General features: G+C 38.0%; 1 protein-coding gene across 4 annotated transcripts in view; it reads right to left on the minus strand.

Moving 5' to 3' along the window:
• The window catches only part of MAPK9 (mitogen-activated protein kinase 9), a 36,213-nt gene extending 17,965 nt beyond the window's left edge, over positions 1-18,248 (minus strand). For 2 of the 4 annotated variants that reach the window (XM_011371985.2, XM_011371986.2), the window contains exons 1-4: positions 18,058-18,248; positions 7,761-7,890; positions 5,265-5,323; positions 3,085-3,223 (exon numbers count right to left, since the gene is read on the minus strand). In XM_011371985.2, the coding sequence (XP_011370287.1) occupies positions 3,085-3,223; positions 5,265-5,323; positions 7,761-7,890; positions 18,058-18,179 (450 nt within the window). In that variant the 5' untranslated portion in view covers positions 18,180-18,248. Of the gene's footprint in view, positions 1-3,084; positions 3,224-5,264; positions 5,324-7,760; positions 7,891-9,931; positions 11,209-17,415; positions 17,657-18,057 lie in introns of those variants that run through there. The other 2 variants (XM_023537726.1, XM_023537727.1) reach the window with 2 other exon arrangements.
• Between the last annotated feature and the right edge of the window lie 2,421 nt (positions 18,249-20,669).

The raw sequence follows: 20,669 nt of genomic DNA on the forward strand, positions 1-20,669 counted from the left end.
CACAAAGAAAGAATATTAAAAGCAGCAAGAGAAAAGAAGATAGTTACTGACAAGGGAGCACCCATAAGACTGGCAGCTGATTTCTCAAAAGAAACTATGCAGGACGGAAGGGCTTGGCAAAAAATATTCGACAGGATGAAGACCCAGGATCTACAACCAAGAATAATTTATCCAGCAAAGCTATCATTTAGAGTTGAAGGACAGATAAAGAGCTTCCCAGACAAAAATAAGCTAAAGGAATTTATCGCCACCAAGCCAGTATTACAGGAAATGTTGGAGGGACTTCTTTAAGAAGAAAAAACATGTATCAAAACTGAGAATAAAGAATGGTAACAACTACATTCCTATTAATAAGTACCTCAAATGGAAAAGAAGTGCTCCAACTAAAAGATAGAGTGGATAAATGGAAAGGAAAACAAGATCCCTACATGTTGCCTATAAGAGACTCACTTCAGATTAAAAGACACACAGACTAAAAAGAAAGGAATGGACCTAGAAGGTATTTAAGTCAGAGAAAGATAAACACTATATGATTTCACTTATATGCAGAATCTAAGGAATAAAAAGAACAAACTAATCAAAAACAGACTCACAAATATAGAGAACAATCTGGTGATGGACAGAGGGGATGAGGAGTTGGGGGGATGGGAGAATGAGGTGAAGGGTTAAAGAAGTACAAATTAGTAGCTGATGGATGGTCATGAGGATGGGGAGCACGGCAGAGGAAATGCAGTTAGCATTAATATGTTGGCTAGGTAGAGGGTCAGGGGAGGTGGGGAGCAATTGGGGGGATCGTTTTATGAACTATATAGATATCTATATATAGATGTCTAACTAATGTACTATATACTTGAAACTAATTAAAATAAATAAATATTTGTAGAACTAGTTGAAACTTGATTAAAATAAAAAATGAATCAACCAACTCACTCAGCAAGTTGCAGGACAATTATGTACAAAATGATCCTGTTTTTGAAAAATATAAGTTAAAAAAGACATAAGTATCAGCTTAAGTAGGAAGTTGGTGTCAGTGTAAAGGAAGGAAGGAAACACCCCAAGTGCTCACTGGCTACTTCCAGGTGACAGTGGAGGGCTGGAGGACTCTCATTTCTTTTAGTTTTTTGAATAATATAAAGTTAAAAGTGGTGGTAGTATGGGTGTTTTTCAAATAATTACAATGTTATGCTTAGTATAAAACCATTTTAATAAGCAAAATTGAAAGTGTGTGGTATTGTATATAGGCCGAAGGATGGAGAAGGTTAACACACTCCAGGGTGTTCATCGCCTCTGAAGACCCAGAGGGGTGGGTGAGGAGGGCATGCAGGGGCCCTTCACAATTTGCTTTATTGGCCTTTCCCACAGCATGCTACTTTCCAATCAGAGGGGCTGGCAGGCCCGCAAAGGTGAGAACAGAATAAAGCGGAGATCCATGGGATCATTTGCTCAGGTCTTCTCAGGTTTCTAAACACCATGCTGGGCAAAGCAAACACGTCTTCGGCCACATCTGACCTGTGGTCAGCAGGAGTAGGCCCAAGGTACAGGGACCACATAGTCCTGGACACAGGCATGTGTGGCCTGCAGCTCCTACCAGGTCTCAGGACAGGGAGGATGGCATGTTATCTGGGCCCAAGAGGGGAAAAACAAGGCAAACTGTTTCCTTTTACTTAATTAATAAGGTTTAACATAGTAAGCTTACTAATCGAGGCACTTATTCTAAAGCGTGAATTTAATACAAAATGTATTTAAGAGACATTAAGAGTGCCTTCATTTATATAAACGTCTATGAAAATTTTAAGAAGAGAAATAGAACAATATGTTGGGAAATCTTTCTTTTTAATTAAAAATAGCATTATTTTTAAAGCAAATTTATCAACAGAATTTGTATTATTTTAACTGAACACTTGGTGGCAGCAAAGGCTGTATTTCACATAATGCCACGCCAGTCAGGAGCCAAGCGCTTATCAGCTAGCAGGCCAGGCCAGGGGACAGGCTCTCGTAGCACCAGGATGCCTCTGCCATGCTGGCCTCCAGCTGCAGACAGTGAGGGACAAGGGCTGAGCCCTCTCTGGATTGGTGGGCTCTGCCGCCACAGGAAACCTCCATTTGGTGGCTATGATGGTACCGATCTTTCCTGGCACCTAACCGATCTGCTACACCATCGAAAATCTATTCTTCTCTGTATGAAAAGGCTTCATTGTTCTCGTCTATCTTCCTCTCCATACAGATTTTAGTTCCAAGAAATGATAACTTCTTGATGTTGATAGTATGTAAAGACAGTCTGTCAACAAAATTGGTACGGTAATAATTCAGGGAATGCTATGAATGATTCCAATAAAATTATATTATTTCTGCCTAATCTCATTCAACATTTTACTTGTTTTAAAAAAATTCTGTCATGATGTTCTGCTTATGCAGTGGTACAAGTCAAAAAATAAAAGCTCATCTAACAAGCTTATTAAATCTCTTAACAAGAGAATTACATTGCAGCTCCCCGATTTTTACATGTTACTTCGCAGTAGCACAGGCACCTGTCATTCACGCCCAGCCTCAGTCCAACAAGGGGCCCACCCAGGGCCATTCCAAAAGCTCCCACCACTGGGGCTAGGATGCCAGAGTGGCAGAATTTTACAAGAGAAGAAACGAATATTTGGGCCATAATTTATGGAAGATTTCACAAGCAACTCTATCTACATGGCCTCTTAACTTTCCCCCAGCCCAAATCTAATCCCTTGATTCATTAAAAATGGGGTTTCGAATATGGCAAAAATATTAATAGGCGAATATGAGTTTATGGTATTTGGAAGTTCTTTGTCTAATTCTTGTAAGTTTTCTCTAATTTTAAGTATTCTTCTGCAGTATAAAGTTGAGCCCTGGCTTCTGCCTGCATCTTGGGTGGCTGGCATGGGCTGGGCCAACCAGGTATTCTACAAATGTCTTCTCGTCTCAACAATGTCTGGAAACTCAACACATTCCCATAGTTTATTTGGATTTCTAACACTGACAAATTTCTTTTATATCTAGAGGATTATGCCAACAAAATGACTGTGATTTTAAAAATAAAATTAACACGGCATCGTTACTTACTCTATGGATGATACCAGCTGAATGCAAATGTTTAATACCACAGAGCATCTGGTAAAGAAGATAGGACATTCTTTCATGGTCCAACTCCATATGAATAACCTGACATAAGTTAGCATCCATTAATTCCATAACCAAGTACCTGAGGGAAAAGAAGATCAGCCATGTATACATGAAAATTATCCAGAATTCCTTTATGGTTATTAAACTCGATTTTTTTATGAAACAGTATTAACTTACCAACCCAGTTAATGCATTGGCTAAAGTAAAACGATAACTTGTTTTTCTTTAAACATTTTATAAGGTAGCTTTAAAAGAAATAAATGGATAATGGAACTTTGTAAGGTTTTCAAAAGAAAAATAACTAACAATACATTGTCTTTCAAGTGAAGAACACAACAATTTTTATATCGTAGTAAACAGAATCTCAAACATCCAAATTCTCATACATCTTAAATTTTTTGCTATTGGATCATTCTTACAAGTATAGAAACCATTTTGTTATTTCTTTCATCTTAAGAAACTGACCCCTGGGGATGTAAAGTACAGCACAGGGAGTCAATACTATTGTAATAACTATGTGTGGCATCAGATGGTACTGGACTTATTGGGGGGAACACTTCATAAATTATATAAATGTCTAACCACTGTTGTACACCTGAAACTAATATAATATTGTATGGCAACTGTAATTAAAAAATAAATTTTCAAAAAGAAAAAAGAAAATTCAACCTCACTTTCCCCACCAGCAACCACCCCATTTTTATTCCCTTTGTAAGCAAACTCCCTAAGAAGGTGTCCATGCTCACCATTTCCAGTTCTTCCCCTACTTTTTCTTAATCCCACTTTGATGAGGCCCTTGCTCCCACCACGCTGCTGAAACTGTCCTCAAGGTCCCCAGCGGCTTGCTAAGTCCTGTTGCTAAGTCCTGGCTGATCGTGCTCTCCAGCTTTCTCCAACTTCTTACTGTTGGACAGTCAGTGCTCAGTCCTTGGCCTTCTTCTCATCACTAACTGTCACGGTCTTGGTGATCTCCTCTGGTCTCTGGTCTCAAGGCTTTAAATACCATCTATAGACAGTGAACTCCCAGATTCATACCAACAACCCAGGCCTCTTTCCAGGCTCATTTATCTAACAGCTCACTTAATAGCTCCACTGGGGTGTCCAACTGACATCAGAAGTCATATCTAAAACTGAGTCCCTGATTCCACCCCAGCCTCCGACCTGCTATTTCTGCAGCCCTACCCATCTGGGCTGAGAGCACTCTCACCCTTCCGGGGCTCAAACCAAAACCCAGGCATCAGTCTCAACTCCTGCTCTCACACCATACTTCCTCTCTAAGCAAACATCATGGTTCTACCTCCAAACAGTTTGTGTCCAGTCTCTTCCCTTTACCCTTATAATCACCCCATTGGGTCTCAATGGTGCTACCATGATCTCTCACCTGAACTACTGCAATATCCTCCCAACTGGTCTCGTGTGTCCTCATGCCTTGTGGGGGGTTCTCAACCCAGAAACCGAAGCTATTCTTTTCAAATGCAAGGCAGATAAACTCAGGCCTCTGCTGAAAATGTTATTGACCATGCTTTAGAGTAATCCTTACAATGGCCCTATCACTGCTCTGAGCCCACTTCGTCTCTCCTCTGCTCCGCCTGCTCCAGCCACATTGGCCTCTTGCTGTCCTTAGAACGCACCAGGCAGGCTCCCACTTCTGCACCATTGCACTGCTTGTTCCTTCTCAATTCCATCTTCCCTCAAATATCTGCAGGACTCACCCCTCACCTCCTTCAAGGCTTTCTTCAAATGTCACCAATACAGTGAAGTCTTTCCATTTCAAATAATAATTGTAAACACCTGAACCCTACAATCCTGGCTTTCAAGAGACTGGAGAAAAACACTTTATATTTCAAGAAAGCAAATCAGTGGCATTAATGGTCACTGTCTGCTCTGAAGAATTACTCCTAGTCACCTTTTATTTGTTATGGGGATGATAACCATCCAGTCACAAATAGCCGAATATTATTATCCATTTCCTTAATATTTCTCTTCCACAGAGAAAAGTGACTAAGATATTAAAAATGTATTGCTACCTACATTTCCTAAGGAAAAAAAAGCAGTTACTTTCCTTTCTCAATTTTCAGTCTTCAATGCATAGTGCATTACTGAATAAAAATGATACTTACACATCTTGAAATTCTTCTAGAGTTTTTTGTGGCGTAAACACATTTAACAAACTAATGATCTGAAAAGAGAAAATTAGTTAAACCTCAGTATGTCAGATGACTCTACTTGATCATAAAAAATTAAGTTTAACATTAATGTGTATTAAAACTGGGGAAAAAAATCACAATGGAGCTCACTATTTATTATTTATTTAACAAAAACATTCTGTTACTTGGCGTTTGAAAAAAGTTAAATGATTAGGATTCTTATCTTGGAATTAAGATGCATTTTCAATCTAATTACTTTTATGTGTCTCTAGTAACTACTGTTACAGAATTTTAATACTCAACGTCTAACTCTGAACATGTAGTAGAAATTATGGGTAGAAAAACACTAAATAAAGCAATATGTTAACTCTGAAAACAAATATTATGTGAACACTTCTAAAAAGTTTTGAAACATGAAGGCTAAGTTTGTATTTTTGGCATAATAAAGATGTAACACCTCATAGTATTATATATTTACTTGACGAGAATTCTAGAGCCCACTGCAGGCCTCAGTCCTGGCACTCCGATGGTTAAAAAATGACTCCTGCTGCTTGAGTATCATGTCAAAAGACCCAGGGAAAGAGGAATTATTCAATATATAGGATTGGGGTGGCTGGCTAACCAAGAAAAAAGTAAAACTGGATCTATAATTCATTCTTTACACTAAAATAATCTTGGAATGAAAACATTTAAATCTAAACCATGAAGCTATAAAACATTAAAGTATGAATAAACATTTATATAATCCTAGTGTAGAAAAGCCTTTTCTAAGCATGACAGGAGGAAATCTAGATTTAATTCCATTAAACCCAAACCAAAATCAACTAACCAAACAAAAATCTCAGGAGAGCAAAAACAACCTAAATAAGGTCAAACAGAAAAGAAGAGAGGGTTGATAGCTTTAATATACAAAGATCATCTATAAATGCATAAGAAAGAGCCCAACAGTCCAAAAGAAAAATGGGCAACAGCCACGGAAAACGGTCTCAAGAAATAAAAATAAATGGCTAATAGAGATAAGGCAAGAAATTTAGCCTCAAAAATAAAAACATTTCATTTGTCTGTCAGATTGCTAAAGCAAAACAAATGATCAATAATATGTAGTGATGGGGAATTTAGAAATAAAAGACATTCTCAGATACTCTTGATCAAAGTGTAAAATTAACAGTCTTCCTTGAGGTCAATTTGTCAGCAAATATTAAAACCAGAAGTGTACATTCTCTTTCACCAAAAATCTTGGCCAAGAAATTCACCTGGGCAAGTGTGCAAAGATGCACGCATACACGTGTTCATTGCAGACTGTTTATAATAGTGAAAAAATGGAGACAACCTAAATATCCAATAATAGGTGATTGGTTAAATAAATTGTGCATCTGCACAATGTAGCCATTTGAAAAATGGTTTATATCTATGTTCATTAATGCATATGCGATCTAGCAACATTCCATGAGGGAAAGCAGCAGGATGCCTGATAATACAGCACATGGTGTTTACATATGTATGTAAGTTGTATGTTCACATCTGGATGACAGTGCTTACCAACGTGTTAATGATAGTGCGTTGTGGGTGGTAAGATTCAAGTATTTTTGCTTTCTTGTTTATATTGTTTGAATTTTTAAAAATAACCATACTTTTTGTAAGCTGAAAACAATTTTTTGAAATAAGTAAAATAAAGCATGCATAAGAAAAATTTAAAAAAAAATTCAAAGCACAGACTCAAAAGAATGAACCTATCTTAGTTTTGTATTTAACGTCTCTACACTAGAAAGACCCAGCATAAATGTTAAGACAACAGGAGCCACATAGAGTTGAATGTAACCTTAAATTCTCATCTTCCTCCTCTCACAACAAAAAAGGGTTGTGTGAGGGGATTTCCAGAGGCCCTTCCAAACTTAACATTTTATGATTTTATAATGTGGCAAAATTATCAAAATCATGTTCAAAATAATGCTCAGAGACCAGTAACAGAACATAAAAGGTGTCTGAAAACCTCATTTTCTAGAGATACTTTTTCTCTTTAAAATTTACAGTGCTTTGATTTCTGCAAAGATGCCAAGTACAGCTATCTTGTATATAATGTCATCTAATAACATTTATTTAAAACTGAAATGTCTGTATTGCAAGGTAAAAAGTTATTTATAGAACAGTGTTTTTCTAAAAAATATTTAGTTGTTTCTATTTGTTAGGTTGATACTGTTGTCATTTTATAGAAACAGAAACAGTGAAAACCAATGGCTACAGGGTTGACACTCCTGTTCTCGCTGAGTGACTTCAGTTCTTATGGAACATGATGCTTCTTGCTGATTTCGATTTCCCCAATGTTCATAAGAATTTTACTAATAAAATATAACCATTTAAATGGCTATTTTAATCACTAGTTTACCCTCGGTCTAAACTCAATGTGACTCAGAAAATTATCATATCGCTGACAACACTCAAGTTTACAGAGGAGGCACAGACATAACTTACATTTTTATGATTGACACATTTTAGGAGGACGAGTTCGCGATAGGCTCTCTTTGCATGAGTTTGATTCTGAAAAGGCCGACTTAGTTTCTTGACTGCAACATTTATCCCAAGAACGGTATCGAAAGCAGCACTGTGATTAGGAAATAAAGAACCCATCAGAATGATTTTGGGGAATGTATAATGTACAGTCAGTGTATTATCTTTTTAATGAGTAACAAACATGGAAAAATCTTTCTGCTTGTCTCCACCTGAGGTGCAAGAACCAGGGGAGGTGGCCAAGAGTGTAGGATGGGCTGGCACTTTTGCAGAGGCGCAGACATGGCAGCTGCAGTTAGGATGGGGTTCAGCAATCCTTTGCATGGTGATCTCTCATTATATTAGTTGAGATTATTATGTTCGGAACCAAATAATTTAATACAGAGAATGTTAAGACCAGTCAAGAAGTGACATCTTCAGTTTAAATATGCCAGTAAGTTGAAAAAAAAAATCACTGGTTATCACAGAATAAAATATATTTTCGAGTGGAAGAAATGGTTGAAGTCATGGAAGAATATAATAAATCTAAGTTTTGATTGATTGTGTTTTTCCCAGACGAAAAAATCTAAAAAGAAAACAGAAGCCAAAATCTCAGCTCACTGTAAATCCCAAGATACAAAATTTCTAATGTAAGCAATTGCTATATATAAAATTCTACTAGAAATAGTGCCTCATACTATTAGAGTAAGAATAGCATCTTCTAGAGCCTTTGTTTCCAGATCTCAAGTTCCCAGTTGAAATTTATGGCTCATTTTCCTTCAGAAAATAGGAAAAACGAAGTAGCCTGATTGTGCATTTTGTACTAATTTCAAACTCGTACTAACAATACCACTTGTATTATATCTTTTGGCTGGGTGTCATGGGTTAAAAGTTGCTAAAGTCCACCTGAAAACCGAAGTACCATTTAAAATGTTTTCTATTTCTTTATCTTATTCAGTTTATAATATGGTTTATACTTATTCACTTTCATGAATGATGTTTTTTTTTTTTTTGCCAAACAACCCTAATTTAACTTCAACGTGCTCTTAAATTGAAGACTGTCTGCTGTATCATTGAGTTAAGAATGGTAAGAAACTTCACGTCACTTTGAAATTATTTTTTCTCTAATTCAGTTCACATATGTATATGTTTGTATATATGTAAATTCACATGCCCATATGCAAATGCACCATTCATAAAATGATAAAATTTTAAAGAGAAATCTATTTGTGAAATAAATCATTAATTAATGTACATGTGTATTTGTATTTATATATATATTTCTCAGCTTCAGGAATTTGAGACACACCTGTTTTGGTCTCAACAGTTTGTGTCCAAAATAAGCCAAATGGATCAATTCTGAGCATCTGAGCAGACACACACTTCTCCTTTTAGTTCCCACTCCAGGGGTACTACCTTCAATCATGCCTAGTTTCACTTCTTGGAGTCATTTCTCAACTCCAAAGAATATACTTTTATCACTATTTCCTCATTTATCAAGTTTAGAAATTACCTACTTACTTCTCATTATAAAAATTGAGGATTTAGTCACTCACTTGAAACCCCAACTCCCAGTTTTTGGTTCTCATGTTATTTTTAACTTTTCCCTTGGTTACCTATGTAACTTTCAATAATATGCTTAAACTTCTGTTCCGTCAACTTTCAAAGAACCCTCTCAATTCCCCAGCAAAATGAGACCATTAACTTCCATGTCCTTTTTCTTCCAGCTTTCTACTCTCTCCTCCAAACTTATCTTAAATGTTCAAGCTTGATAACATACCTATTTGATGTCTACAATCAAGACTTCCATGTTTCCTATTTAGGATGTGACTAAAAGTTGAAAATCAAGACACACAGCGTATATATGTGTGCATGTAAATACTGCTGATTGCAGAGCTGGGATTATATTTCATTTTCTGAAGATCACGTGACTCTTGCTACTACTCCGAAGAGTGAGGCTGTTTCCAGTATCGAGGTCAAATGGATTCTTTCCTTACGTTTCATCAATTGCCCAAACAGCATGTCCTTCTAAATTTGTTTTATACTTAGATCATGACTTTTCCTAGCTTTTCCACCAAAAGTTTCTAATATACATTTTGCCCTTGGTAAGAGAAGGAAAGTATATGTCTTTTAAGCCTATTGTCAGTACTTCCTACCTCACATCTATTATTTGGAATCTATTCCATTCTTTTTGAAGACAAGTTTCTCGGAGCTTCTTTCCAGGCCTGCTGCACAGCCAACAGCCTGAGACTTCTTCTTATTAGCCTCCACTGTTAATTGTGTCACACATTCTCTTTCTTGTTGTATAGCCTCAAGGAATTTCCTCAGAAAAAGTGCAAAGGGGATAAGGTGAGCTTTCTCTGTCTTCATTCTTAACTGATCATTTGTTTTCCAAGTCCAAAATTAACTTTCTCTTGCAACTCCAACAAGACTTATGCCTGACAGTCATGCCTTTGCTCCCTTTCCCTCGGCTCAATGATTTAGCATGAAGAGCATGTCTTATCAGCATCTCCAAAGGGCCCCACACCTACTAATAACTGTCCCTCTGTCTCTCTGCCTCTGACTTTGATGATAATCACTTCTGTGCTTCTACCAGCTTAACATGCATCTTTAAGCCCCACCCACCTACGGTTTATTTTTGCCTGGTTTTTGAAATTATCTGTCGGACTTCTTTCATTCAACATAATTTTTGTGAGATTCATCAGTTGTTGCTTTGCGTAGCTAGGGTTCTGTGTATTAGCTAGAATATTCCTTTGCATGACTATATGATGTAACCTTGATCGATACTTTGGTTGTTCTCAGTTGGCAGCAATTATGAAAAAACAGTTATAAACAGTTTTGTACATGGCTCTAGGTCCCCTATGCAGGCACGTCTAATGCGTACATAGCTAACAGTGTAACTACATATATTTTATTTTAGTAGATTACACCAAACGATTTTCCAAAGTGATTCATTTCATTCTACTAATTTCTAGACTTTTTTTTTTTTTTTTTGTATATTGACTCTATATATTGAGGCTAAACATACTCATTAATTTAACAAAAGGTAGATGAGGGGCTAATTTAATCACAAGAGCCCTTTAGAAGCAGAGCTTGATCTGGCACGTGGGAAGAAGGAAAGTCAGAGATTTGAATTCTGAGAAGGACCAGATGAGACATTACTGCCTTTAAGAAGCATGGTCACGTGAGGAGGAATGCAGAATCCTCTAGGAGCAGAGCGGCCCCTGGCTGACAGAGAGCAAGGTAATGGGGATTTCAGACCTACAGATGCAAGGAACAGGTTCTGCCATCAACCTGAAAGCACTTGGGAGCAGATTCTTCCCCAGAACCTCCAGATAAGAACCCAATATAGCTGATATCTTGTTTATAGCCTTTCTGATGCTAAGCAGAGAACCTGGGCAAGCCTACCCAGTTTTCTGACCTAGAAGACTATGAGATTATAAATGGGTATAGCTAATTCAAAGTTTAGATCCAATAATGCCAACAAACCTTGTGAACCCACTGAGTTTGTGGTAATTTGTAATGCAGTAATAGAAAAACTCATACATCCCTCTCTGTATTTTTCTACCCTTTTGTCTCACCAGACTTCATTCTGAATATTTTTTCTAATGTCTTTCAGATCACTAATTCTCTCTTCAGTTATATCTAATATGCTGTTAAATCCATCCATTAACTTCATAGTTGGATGACTATATTTTACAGTTCTAGAATTTCTGTTATTTTTTTAAGTTTTCATCTTTCCATCAAAAAATTTTCATGCCTTTATCATCCCGAACATAACATCATGCCTTTATCATCCCGAACATAACATCATAGCTAATTCAAAGTTTAGATCCAATAATGCCAACAACCCTTGTGAATCATTTCCTTTCTCTTGTTGTTTGTGCTGGATTTTGTGTGTTGTCTAATCTCCTTGTGTGATTATTTTTGATTGTGTGCTGGAGCCCACACTTACAAAACTGTTTGCCATCTAGAAATAGTTTGATATTTAGTATCAAACTATTTCTAGATAGTTTGATAGAATGCTACCTTCCTCCAGAGAGAATTTACTTTTACTTCTGCTGGGTGCCTGGGGGCACTAGCAATTTGGGTTCACCTCAAGTTCAAGTTTGGCAAAATGAAATGATTTGAAGCTGAGTGGCAGTGCCTCTTTCTCTCCAGTTCATTCTTGCTTCTAGAATGTAGCCCTTTACTGGTCTCAACTCAAAGCAAAGAAAGTTCACTAGGCCCCTTTGGAGGGCCCTGGACTCAAACTCTGTCTCCTAGCCCCACAAGGCAGTCCAAAGAGCAATGCTCAGTCTCTCAGCTGTGCATTCCAGAATTTTCAAATGCCCTCAAGGGAAAGGCAGCCCCAAACCCTGGGCTCCCCTCATTAGACTTTTGTCCTTCCATGAATCCTGGCCTAATAATTCTTCACTCACTTACTCACTCTCTAGGGGCAAATGCTGAACATGGGGGTGGGGTGGGAATGTTGGGAGCCAATTGGCACAATTGTGCCATAGACACACTTTTAATTAACACTCATATTTCTAGCCACCCATCTCATCTTCATTCTCTGTATCAGTCATCTCTATATGCACAGCCCCTTTAGGGTTCTATTACAGATAGTTTCTCTTCCTTGTTGCAAATGTCTCATCCACTTATTCTCACTTCCTCTACTCTGTTTTATCTGCATCAAGTTTCCAATTACTTTTTTATATTTCAGAAACTTGTTAAAATCTCGCATCCACTGATTACTCTCCTCCTCCTGTTCTCTTTATCGTCTTAAATCGGAAGTTCCAAACCACTCATTTTAGAGTTGAAATTACTAAGGCCCATAACAACACATGATTTGCCTAAGGTTGCAAAGAACTTCTGCTATGAGGATCAGAGCTAGATTTAGAACTCAAGTCTCCTGAATTACAGCCCTCCTATGCCTTATACCATACACTTTCTTTATCACAGAAACTTTATGTAGACATTTTTTTATTTAGTTATATTAATACGGAGAAAATAAAACAGTGTAAGAACAGGCCAACATTCCTGCTTATACAGAACTTAGAAGAAGCAAAAAGGAATAAGAGTTATATCACTCATTTCATGTTAAGATTGTAACCATCACTTCTAAGTGCTACCAGATCTAAGATTAAACACTTTTTTTTTAAGTTCAACACTTCATAGAACTATTTTCTAAAATAAATAATCTTTATTATTTTTGGTTAAACAACTTGACATTTTAAAAGAAGAAAAACTGAATATATATATATGTGTGTGTATGTGTGTATATATATGTGTGTGTATATATATAAAAGAAATGTATACATATTTTCCTCACTAGAGCTTCAAAATCTTGCAATTACTTAATTTTACTATATGACTTGCTGATATTTATGAATACTTCAAAATAATAAACATTTTCAAACTTACTTCCTAATTAATTTTACTAACTTTTTTTTAAAAAACAACAAAAATAGAAACAAAGAAATCGAAGACACTTGTAAAAACAGTTCAAAATTAGGAGTCAAAATATTTTATTCTGATCCTGGCTCTTCCATTTAATTTTATACCAACACCTGCACTTTGGTTTACCTGCGCACCTGTCCTATGTTTTTATAAAATTTAAATTGATGATTAACGAGTTTTGTAAACCATGTACTCCTGCTATTCTATCCTGTTTTTCAAAAACAAAAAAAACACACATGCCTCTTGTATTACTTTCTGATTGCTGCTTTAACGGATTACCACAAATATACTGGTTTAAAAACACATTTATTATTTATCTCACAGTTCTGCAGTGTGTGCGTGTGTGTCAATCAAGCATTTGGTTCATCTGAGAGAAGACTCTGTTCCAAGTGTGAGCTGAGATTATCTGGGGGACACTTCATAGAAAGTCTTAAAAGACCCGGGATAGTATCTCAACCCACCAGGGGGTTTCAGAAGAGAATCCAACTAGGAGATGCAGTAGGGGCACAAGTGACAGGCGTCAAGAAGAACCTGCTGTATCTGCAGGGACGGGATCACTGGACAGAACAGGTTATCTAGAACCTGTTTGATGGTGAGGACACTCTGGCCATTTTGTCACTGATGGGGCAGAAAGGGGTCTGACTGATGCCAATCACAGTTTCTTGCTCAATCCAAACAGCAGGATGAGGTCACAGACCCTTTCCTTGCACCATGCACAGAACGCTTTTCTTTTGAAGACTTTAAAAAATAATGCTAGTATCCAAGATGCTATGTAAAACAGAGCTAAGAAAAAGTTCTCAGAAGACATGCGGGGAGAGTATCATGGGAAAGGTTTCTCCCCCGTCAACTCAAGGACTCCCATTCCCAGCACCCCGACTGCTGTAGCTCAGCGGGTCTACGAAGCCTTGGCTTCAAAGGCAGGCAAGAAGCAGTCACCCAGCTCCCCAGAGCCACCACAGGCTCTGGGAGAAAGCAGCAATAAAGCAAACCAGGTCTCCAACCATCCAGGACTACTTCCTGTGGTGGTGCTTTACCTAAAGGCCAAAAGATAAAACATCCCGGGAGTCTAAGAATAATTTTCACAATTGCACAAACATTTTTAAAAGGAACTCTCAATAATCTGCATTAAATAACTAACCCCCTTTTCCATGCATCCAGTAAAGTTAACCAAATAAAATGGTTTTCATTTAGTAATGAGTAAGATCATGACTGTCGGCTATGCAAGGGCTCATGAAGAGCTGCCTTAATCAGTTCAAAGCAATGACTTCTTGAGCAGAAAAGAGCAAAACCCAGTTTTTGACCTTTCCTTAGAATCAAAACTCAGGCTATGGAAATGGGGATTTACAAGAGATGAGATTATGACAGTGCTAAAATTTTAGCCTCTATATACTCTTTCTTCCTACCTTTCTGAATGTGAGATGAAAGCTGCACCTACAAATATTAATCAAATTGTCATAAGATTATTTAAATGAAAATATTAAGAGAAGTGAAATTACTGTTAAGATGCTGTCAATACACAACTTAAGCTACAAGGAAATTACAACATATTTTATGAATAATATAACATGAAAATATCATTATACACAATACTATAGGATTAGGAGTTAAATACCTATTAAGAATGACAAATATCCTTAGTTTAAGGCAGCTGTCTCCAATCTTTTTGGTACCAGTGACCAGTGCTCCTATGAGAATCTAATGCCTGATGATCTGAGGTGGAGCTGAGGCAGTGATGCTGGTGCTGCAGAGCAGATGCAAATACAGATGAAGCTTTGCTCGCTCACCTGTTGCTCACCTGCTGCTCACCTCCTGCTGTGTGGCCCAGTTTCTAACAGGCCACGAACCAGTACCAGAATGTGGCGTGGCGGTTGGGGACCCCTGCTTTAAGGCATCTTCCAGTTCACTTTTTCCAAAAAAATTTTTATTGAGGTGAGATTCACATAAGCATAAAATTAACCATTTGAAGTGAACAATTCAGTGGTATTTAATATTCACAACGTTGTGCAGTCACGTTTATGTAATTCTATAAGATTTATCACCCCAAAAGGAAACCCCATGCCTGTTAAGCAGTTTCTCCTCATTCTTTCTTGATTTCCCTTTGCCTATTAACCACCAATCTACATCCATCTCTCTGGATTTACCTTCTTTGGATATTTCATACAAATGGACTCATAATATATTCCCTTTCATGTCTAGCTTTCATATCATTTAGCATAATGTTTTTGAGGATCATCCATGCTGTAGTACCTATCAGTGCTTCATTCTTTTTGATGAATAATATTCAACATATGTACACTACACAATTTGTGTATCCATTCATCCACTGATGGCCATTTGGGCTGTTTCCATCTTTTGGCTATTGCAAATAGTGCTGCTATAAACATCTGTGTATAAGCCTTTGTTTGAACATCTGTTTTTAACTCTTTTGGGTATATATCTAGAAGTATTCAATGGGTTATATGGCAATTCTATGTTTAACTTGTCAAGGAACCGTCAATGAGACAGTTTCCCAAAGAAGATATACGAATGGCCAACAAATGCGTGAAAAGATCTTCAGCATTAGTCATTTGGGAAATGTCACTGCGAAACCATAATGAGATACCACTTCACACCCACTACGATGACCATAATTAAAACTGAAAACAACAAATGTTGACAAGGATGTGAAGAAATGAGAATCCTTGTACACTGCTGGTGAGGATGTAAAATGGCTCAGACATTTCCCGGATGACTAATGCTAAGGATCTTTTCGTGTGTTTGTTGGCCATTTGTGTATCTTCTTCGGGAAAACATCTCTATAAATCCTTTGCCTGTTTTTTTGAAATTTTGTGTTTGCTGTGGAGCTGTAAGAGTGCTTTATATATTCTGGCCACTAGACACATCAGATGTATTATTTGCAAATATTCTCCCTTTTTGTAGGTTTTTGCACTCTCTTACTAGTGTCTTTTGATGCATAATTTGCAGAAGTCCAATTTTTTCTTCTGTTGCTCATGCTTTTGGTGTCATTTCTGAGGATCCAAAGTCATGAGGCTTCCCTCCTATGTTTTCTTCTAAGAGTTTTAGGGTTTTAGGTCTTATATTTAGGTCATTGATCCATTTTGAGTTAACTTCTTACGTGAAGTAGGGTAGGAGTCCAATTTCCTTCTTTTGCAGGTGAGTATCCAGTTGTCCCAGAACCACTTCTTGAAGAGACTGCTCTTTCCCCATTGAATAATCTCAGTGCCCATTTTAAAACTGAATGGGCCATAAATGTATAAGTGTATTTCTGGACTCTCAGCTTTTAAATTTTTAAAAAACTTCCAAACTTTGCATCCTATAATTATACCACTGCTTTTACCAGAGGTTTGGTTTATAATGGCATATTAAGAACTTACTTCAAAAGTAGAATTTTCAAATGAGAAATACACAGCCATAGTGAACAGTTTCATTATTAAACATTTCTTTAAAAAATCAAAATGAGAAATAGCATATGCGAATTGGAAATCAAATCTTTGCAAAACAATATTTTATAAAGTAGAATGTGATTTTATTTAGCATGCTATAAAAAAGTCATTAATTTTAACCGCCTATCCTTTATCCAGCCTTCTGCTTCACAATTAATTATGAACTTCCAGTCTCTTAATATGGGTATTACATTAAATGTCCTTGATATCAGTCTTGCAGAATTACCTGTCAAATTACCATCCAATTCCAAATAAGAGATGGATTTTAAATCAAAAGAATGTTTTCTTTTCTAGAACTTTTTATTAATATCCAAGTGTCCTAATATGAAGCAACCATTGACTTTATAACTTTAAGTGTTATCATGTGGAAAATCTGATCATCACTAATTTAGACACGAGCTGGGCATCCCTTCCAAACTGCCCCCTTCCCACATAAGTTTGCCTGGGAAGCTCTGAATTGCTACTTTCTTTTAGCTCCAGTCACCTAGGCTACAGTTACAAACGCTGGTGAAGATTTTCTAAGGAACACGAACCCTCCTCCCAGAATACCCAAGAGTTCTCTTTCATCTTGAACCTCCTCTGCCTACCAGCTGTAAATACTGGGTGTTTAGCTTCATCACGGGGTCTCTTAGATGCAAAGACAATCTTGTTTTTATTGACCAACAGAAGAAAACAAAGTTCTGCCCAGAAATCTAAGGGATAGAAGTTTGGGAAGTGCTGATAACTGTAGTCCAGAAAACATGTGAAAACTTTACCTTTAGCTTGCCAGTGACGCCGCGGTAGCTGACTGTCTTACCATGCAAGAGACTAAGGTTCAGGGTCAGACCAACGGTTCTGACGTCCTGGGCCGGACACATAGTTGCAGTGAGACACCAAAGAAGAGACGGCCAGCCCAACCCCTCACACAGCATCCCTTCCTGGTTAATCCATGGGGTGATAATGACACTGACTGGCCTCATCCTGCCAATGAAGGGCAAGGCACTGCAATGACGGCGCCTAGAAATGAATAGGAGTGATTGGGAATAAAAGGGGGGAGGGGGAAGGGTGGCCAGGATGAAGAAATGAATAAAACTCCAAATTTCTGTTAAAACTCACTGTCATACCTATTACTCTAATATCATAATGACAGGGGGAATGAAAAAAAAAAAAGAAACAAGGGGAAAAAAAAAATCTGCTACCTATTCAAATTTATGCAGTATTCTAAGAATTTGCATTTGTATCCTACGATCTGACTACATATAACTAGAGCAAGCTGTTGATTCAATTTAGCTCATAAACCTATAGCAAAGTAACGAGTATTTTCATCATCAGTGTTTTTAAATTCTGATGATTTAGTTTTATTTCGTTTTTATCATAAAAACAATTCAATCCACACTACTGAAAAAGACTGTACTTACCAAACAATTCCTTGGGCTCCAGAGCCAATCGGTTTCAACTGCTGGTAACGTTTTAGGACAGTGAAAGTTGAGTCTGCCACTTGCACACTGTAAAACTGACTGTCACATTTACTGTCACTCATGATGTAGTGTCATGTAATGTTCCAAAGGCTGGTACAGTCGTCAGATTCCTTAAAAGAAAAAAAGAATGAATATGCATCCTTACTGAAATTGTACACGCATTGGTAGCCTAATAGTGTTTCAGATCTATCAGTATATAAGACAACGTGGCTATAACTTGATTGACCCAGTTTGACCAAGTTCTGAACTGAAGCAACATGCGGGAAATGTGAAGACATTTTGGTGAGACAAGCCCATTATGAAAAGAAGGAAATTTGAAGCCATGTGTGACCACATTTTATGGAATTAGGTTATAAAGTAGCCACTTTTGGAGAAAAGATATTGCACATTTTTACTAGTCATGATAAGACTATGTTACTACGTGATTCTCATCAGCTTGCTTCCTGTGAGATCAGCTTACACTAAGCTGTCTCAACCAGAGAGGAGGCACTGTTTCAAATAGTCATATCTACAGTTCCTGCAGAAAAACAAACAGACTAGTCTTCTGCTAAGTCCCCAAATGCAGGTTAAAGTGATGAAACAAAAAGCAAGTCCTACGCCAAAGTGATGGGAAAGGGGTAAGTTAAAAAACAACAGGCTGTTGGAGGCCTGGTGACAGGGGTATGCCATGCATGCCCACAGGCATGCTTCTGCCTTCCGTGAGTGGTCCCACATCTTCAGTGGGCTTCAACACAGACATCACAGATGCAGAACTGTCATAACCTACAGCCGACAGCACAGATGTCACAACCTTCACTTATGGGCACAACCTGGAAGCCTTGGAGTAGCCCACCTGCTCTCTAGAAGCCCGCGTGACTTTATACACAAAATCAGCTGGCAGCTATGCTTATTTACTGGGTTCCTTGTCTCTTGTCTGACGTTTATTGAAAAGTCAGCAAGCTATTTTATGTTGATCATTTTATTAAAAAAAAATTAAAAAGTCAATGATAAAATCATATATGCAAATATTCTATACTGTTTAAAAACAAAGAATTTGAAAAAAAAAAAACCCCACAGAATTTGAATTTTTTTCTATACCACCAGCAAATTCCTGCCTGTTTGTTCTGCCATCTTATATTTAATGTCTACCCACTGAGTTTTTTTGGCATAATGATGTGTATTTCAACGCAATGATGTCTAAGATTTCCATTAAACATGGGAATAAAGTGATTAATAATAAGCCTAAGCAAATAATTTAAATCAAATGAATAGTTTCTCCAACTGACCACTGCTTCGTGTGTTTTTACAGTTCCTGAGGTAGTGGCTGAGACACAGCTGTTAGTAGCACCAGCTGTTGTGACGGACAGCCATGCACCCCAGTTAGGGAGTGCCTCCGAAGGCCAGCACTGCATGAGGTGAACTGACACACTGCTCACCACACTGCAGTAGGAAGATCAGCTGCATGTTACAGTATAAGCAAATGGCCTGGCCAAGCCGCACTGCTGTGAGGAGGGCACCCTATACTTCGGGAGGGCGGGGGTGGGTCTGCCTTGCTTGCCCTGGAATCCCACACTCCTAGGACAGGAGGACAGAGAGGACGTGGTCCCTGGGACAGAGGGAACACTCAAAAGACTTTTGCTGACCTCACCCATAATATAGTATCTAATGATTTCCTAACAATGCTGCCCCATTTTACTGACATCTGAAATAATATCCTTTTCTAAAGATTAATTTATTTATAGACAATTCCACTCAACATTTATGGGATGCTTTTCTACAAGAAAGTGACAAGTACTATAGGAGATATAGCAGTATCAGCTAGGAACTGGTCTTGAAACAGCATACAGTCCACTATTTGGAGTAGTGTGAAGAATGTGTTATCTATATTGTAATACAAGTTACAATGAGGTAAGGGCCATAGCAAAATGGAAACAGAGTAAAAAGGCAAAAGAGGTCCTACCCATGGAGTATAGAAGACAAGGAAAGCTTCCTGGAGGAGGTGGCATCTGCCCTAAACTGTTTTGCCAGACACAGTAAAGGTACAGAGCTCAAGCTGACTGTGCTCAGACACAGTGAACTGCTCAGCTGGGCTAGTAGGGTACAAATGCAAAGTATCAGAGACAGACTCAGCAAAAAGGCAGGGAGCCACTACCATCTGCTGTTTCTTTGCCGTATTATAATACATCGGCAATGCTTATCATTCATAAAGCATGTTCTGCGCACTGCTGTGGGTGAGGTCCTGTGCCAGAACAGCTGTCCTCAGCAAGTTCACAGTGAGTGCACACTGTGGGCACACTCAGGAAAAGACTCAAGGCCAGGAGAGTCCTAAACCCAGAGGAATGGAGAAGGTTTAGGGTGCGGGGAAGAGAAATGGCATGTGCAGAGAGCTGGAGGTGCCTCTGAGCATGACAAATCATCTGAGATTAGTTTTGCTGGGTAGTGAGGAAAAGAGGCTAAAGGGAGAAAACAAGGCCAGATCCCCATGGGCCTGAGGGCTGTGGAGGCATCATGCACATACAGGTATGCTCTGACCACCTTTCAGAGAGCTCATTCCAGAAGCTGAGAAAGGGATG

This window comes from Pteropus vampyrus, unplaced genomic scaffold (genome assembly GCF_000151845.1).
Source record: "Pteropus vampyrus isolate Shadow unplaced genomic scaffold, Pvam_2.0 Scaffold197, whole genome shotgun sequence".
NCBI lineage: Eukaryota > Metazoa > Chordata > Mammalia > Chiroptera > Pteropodidae > Pteropus > Pteropus vampyrus.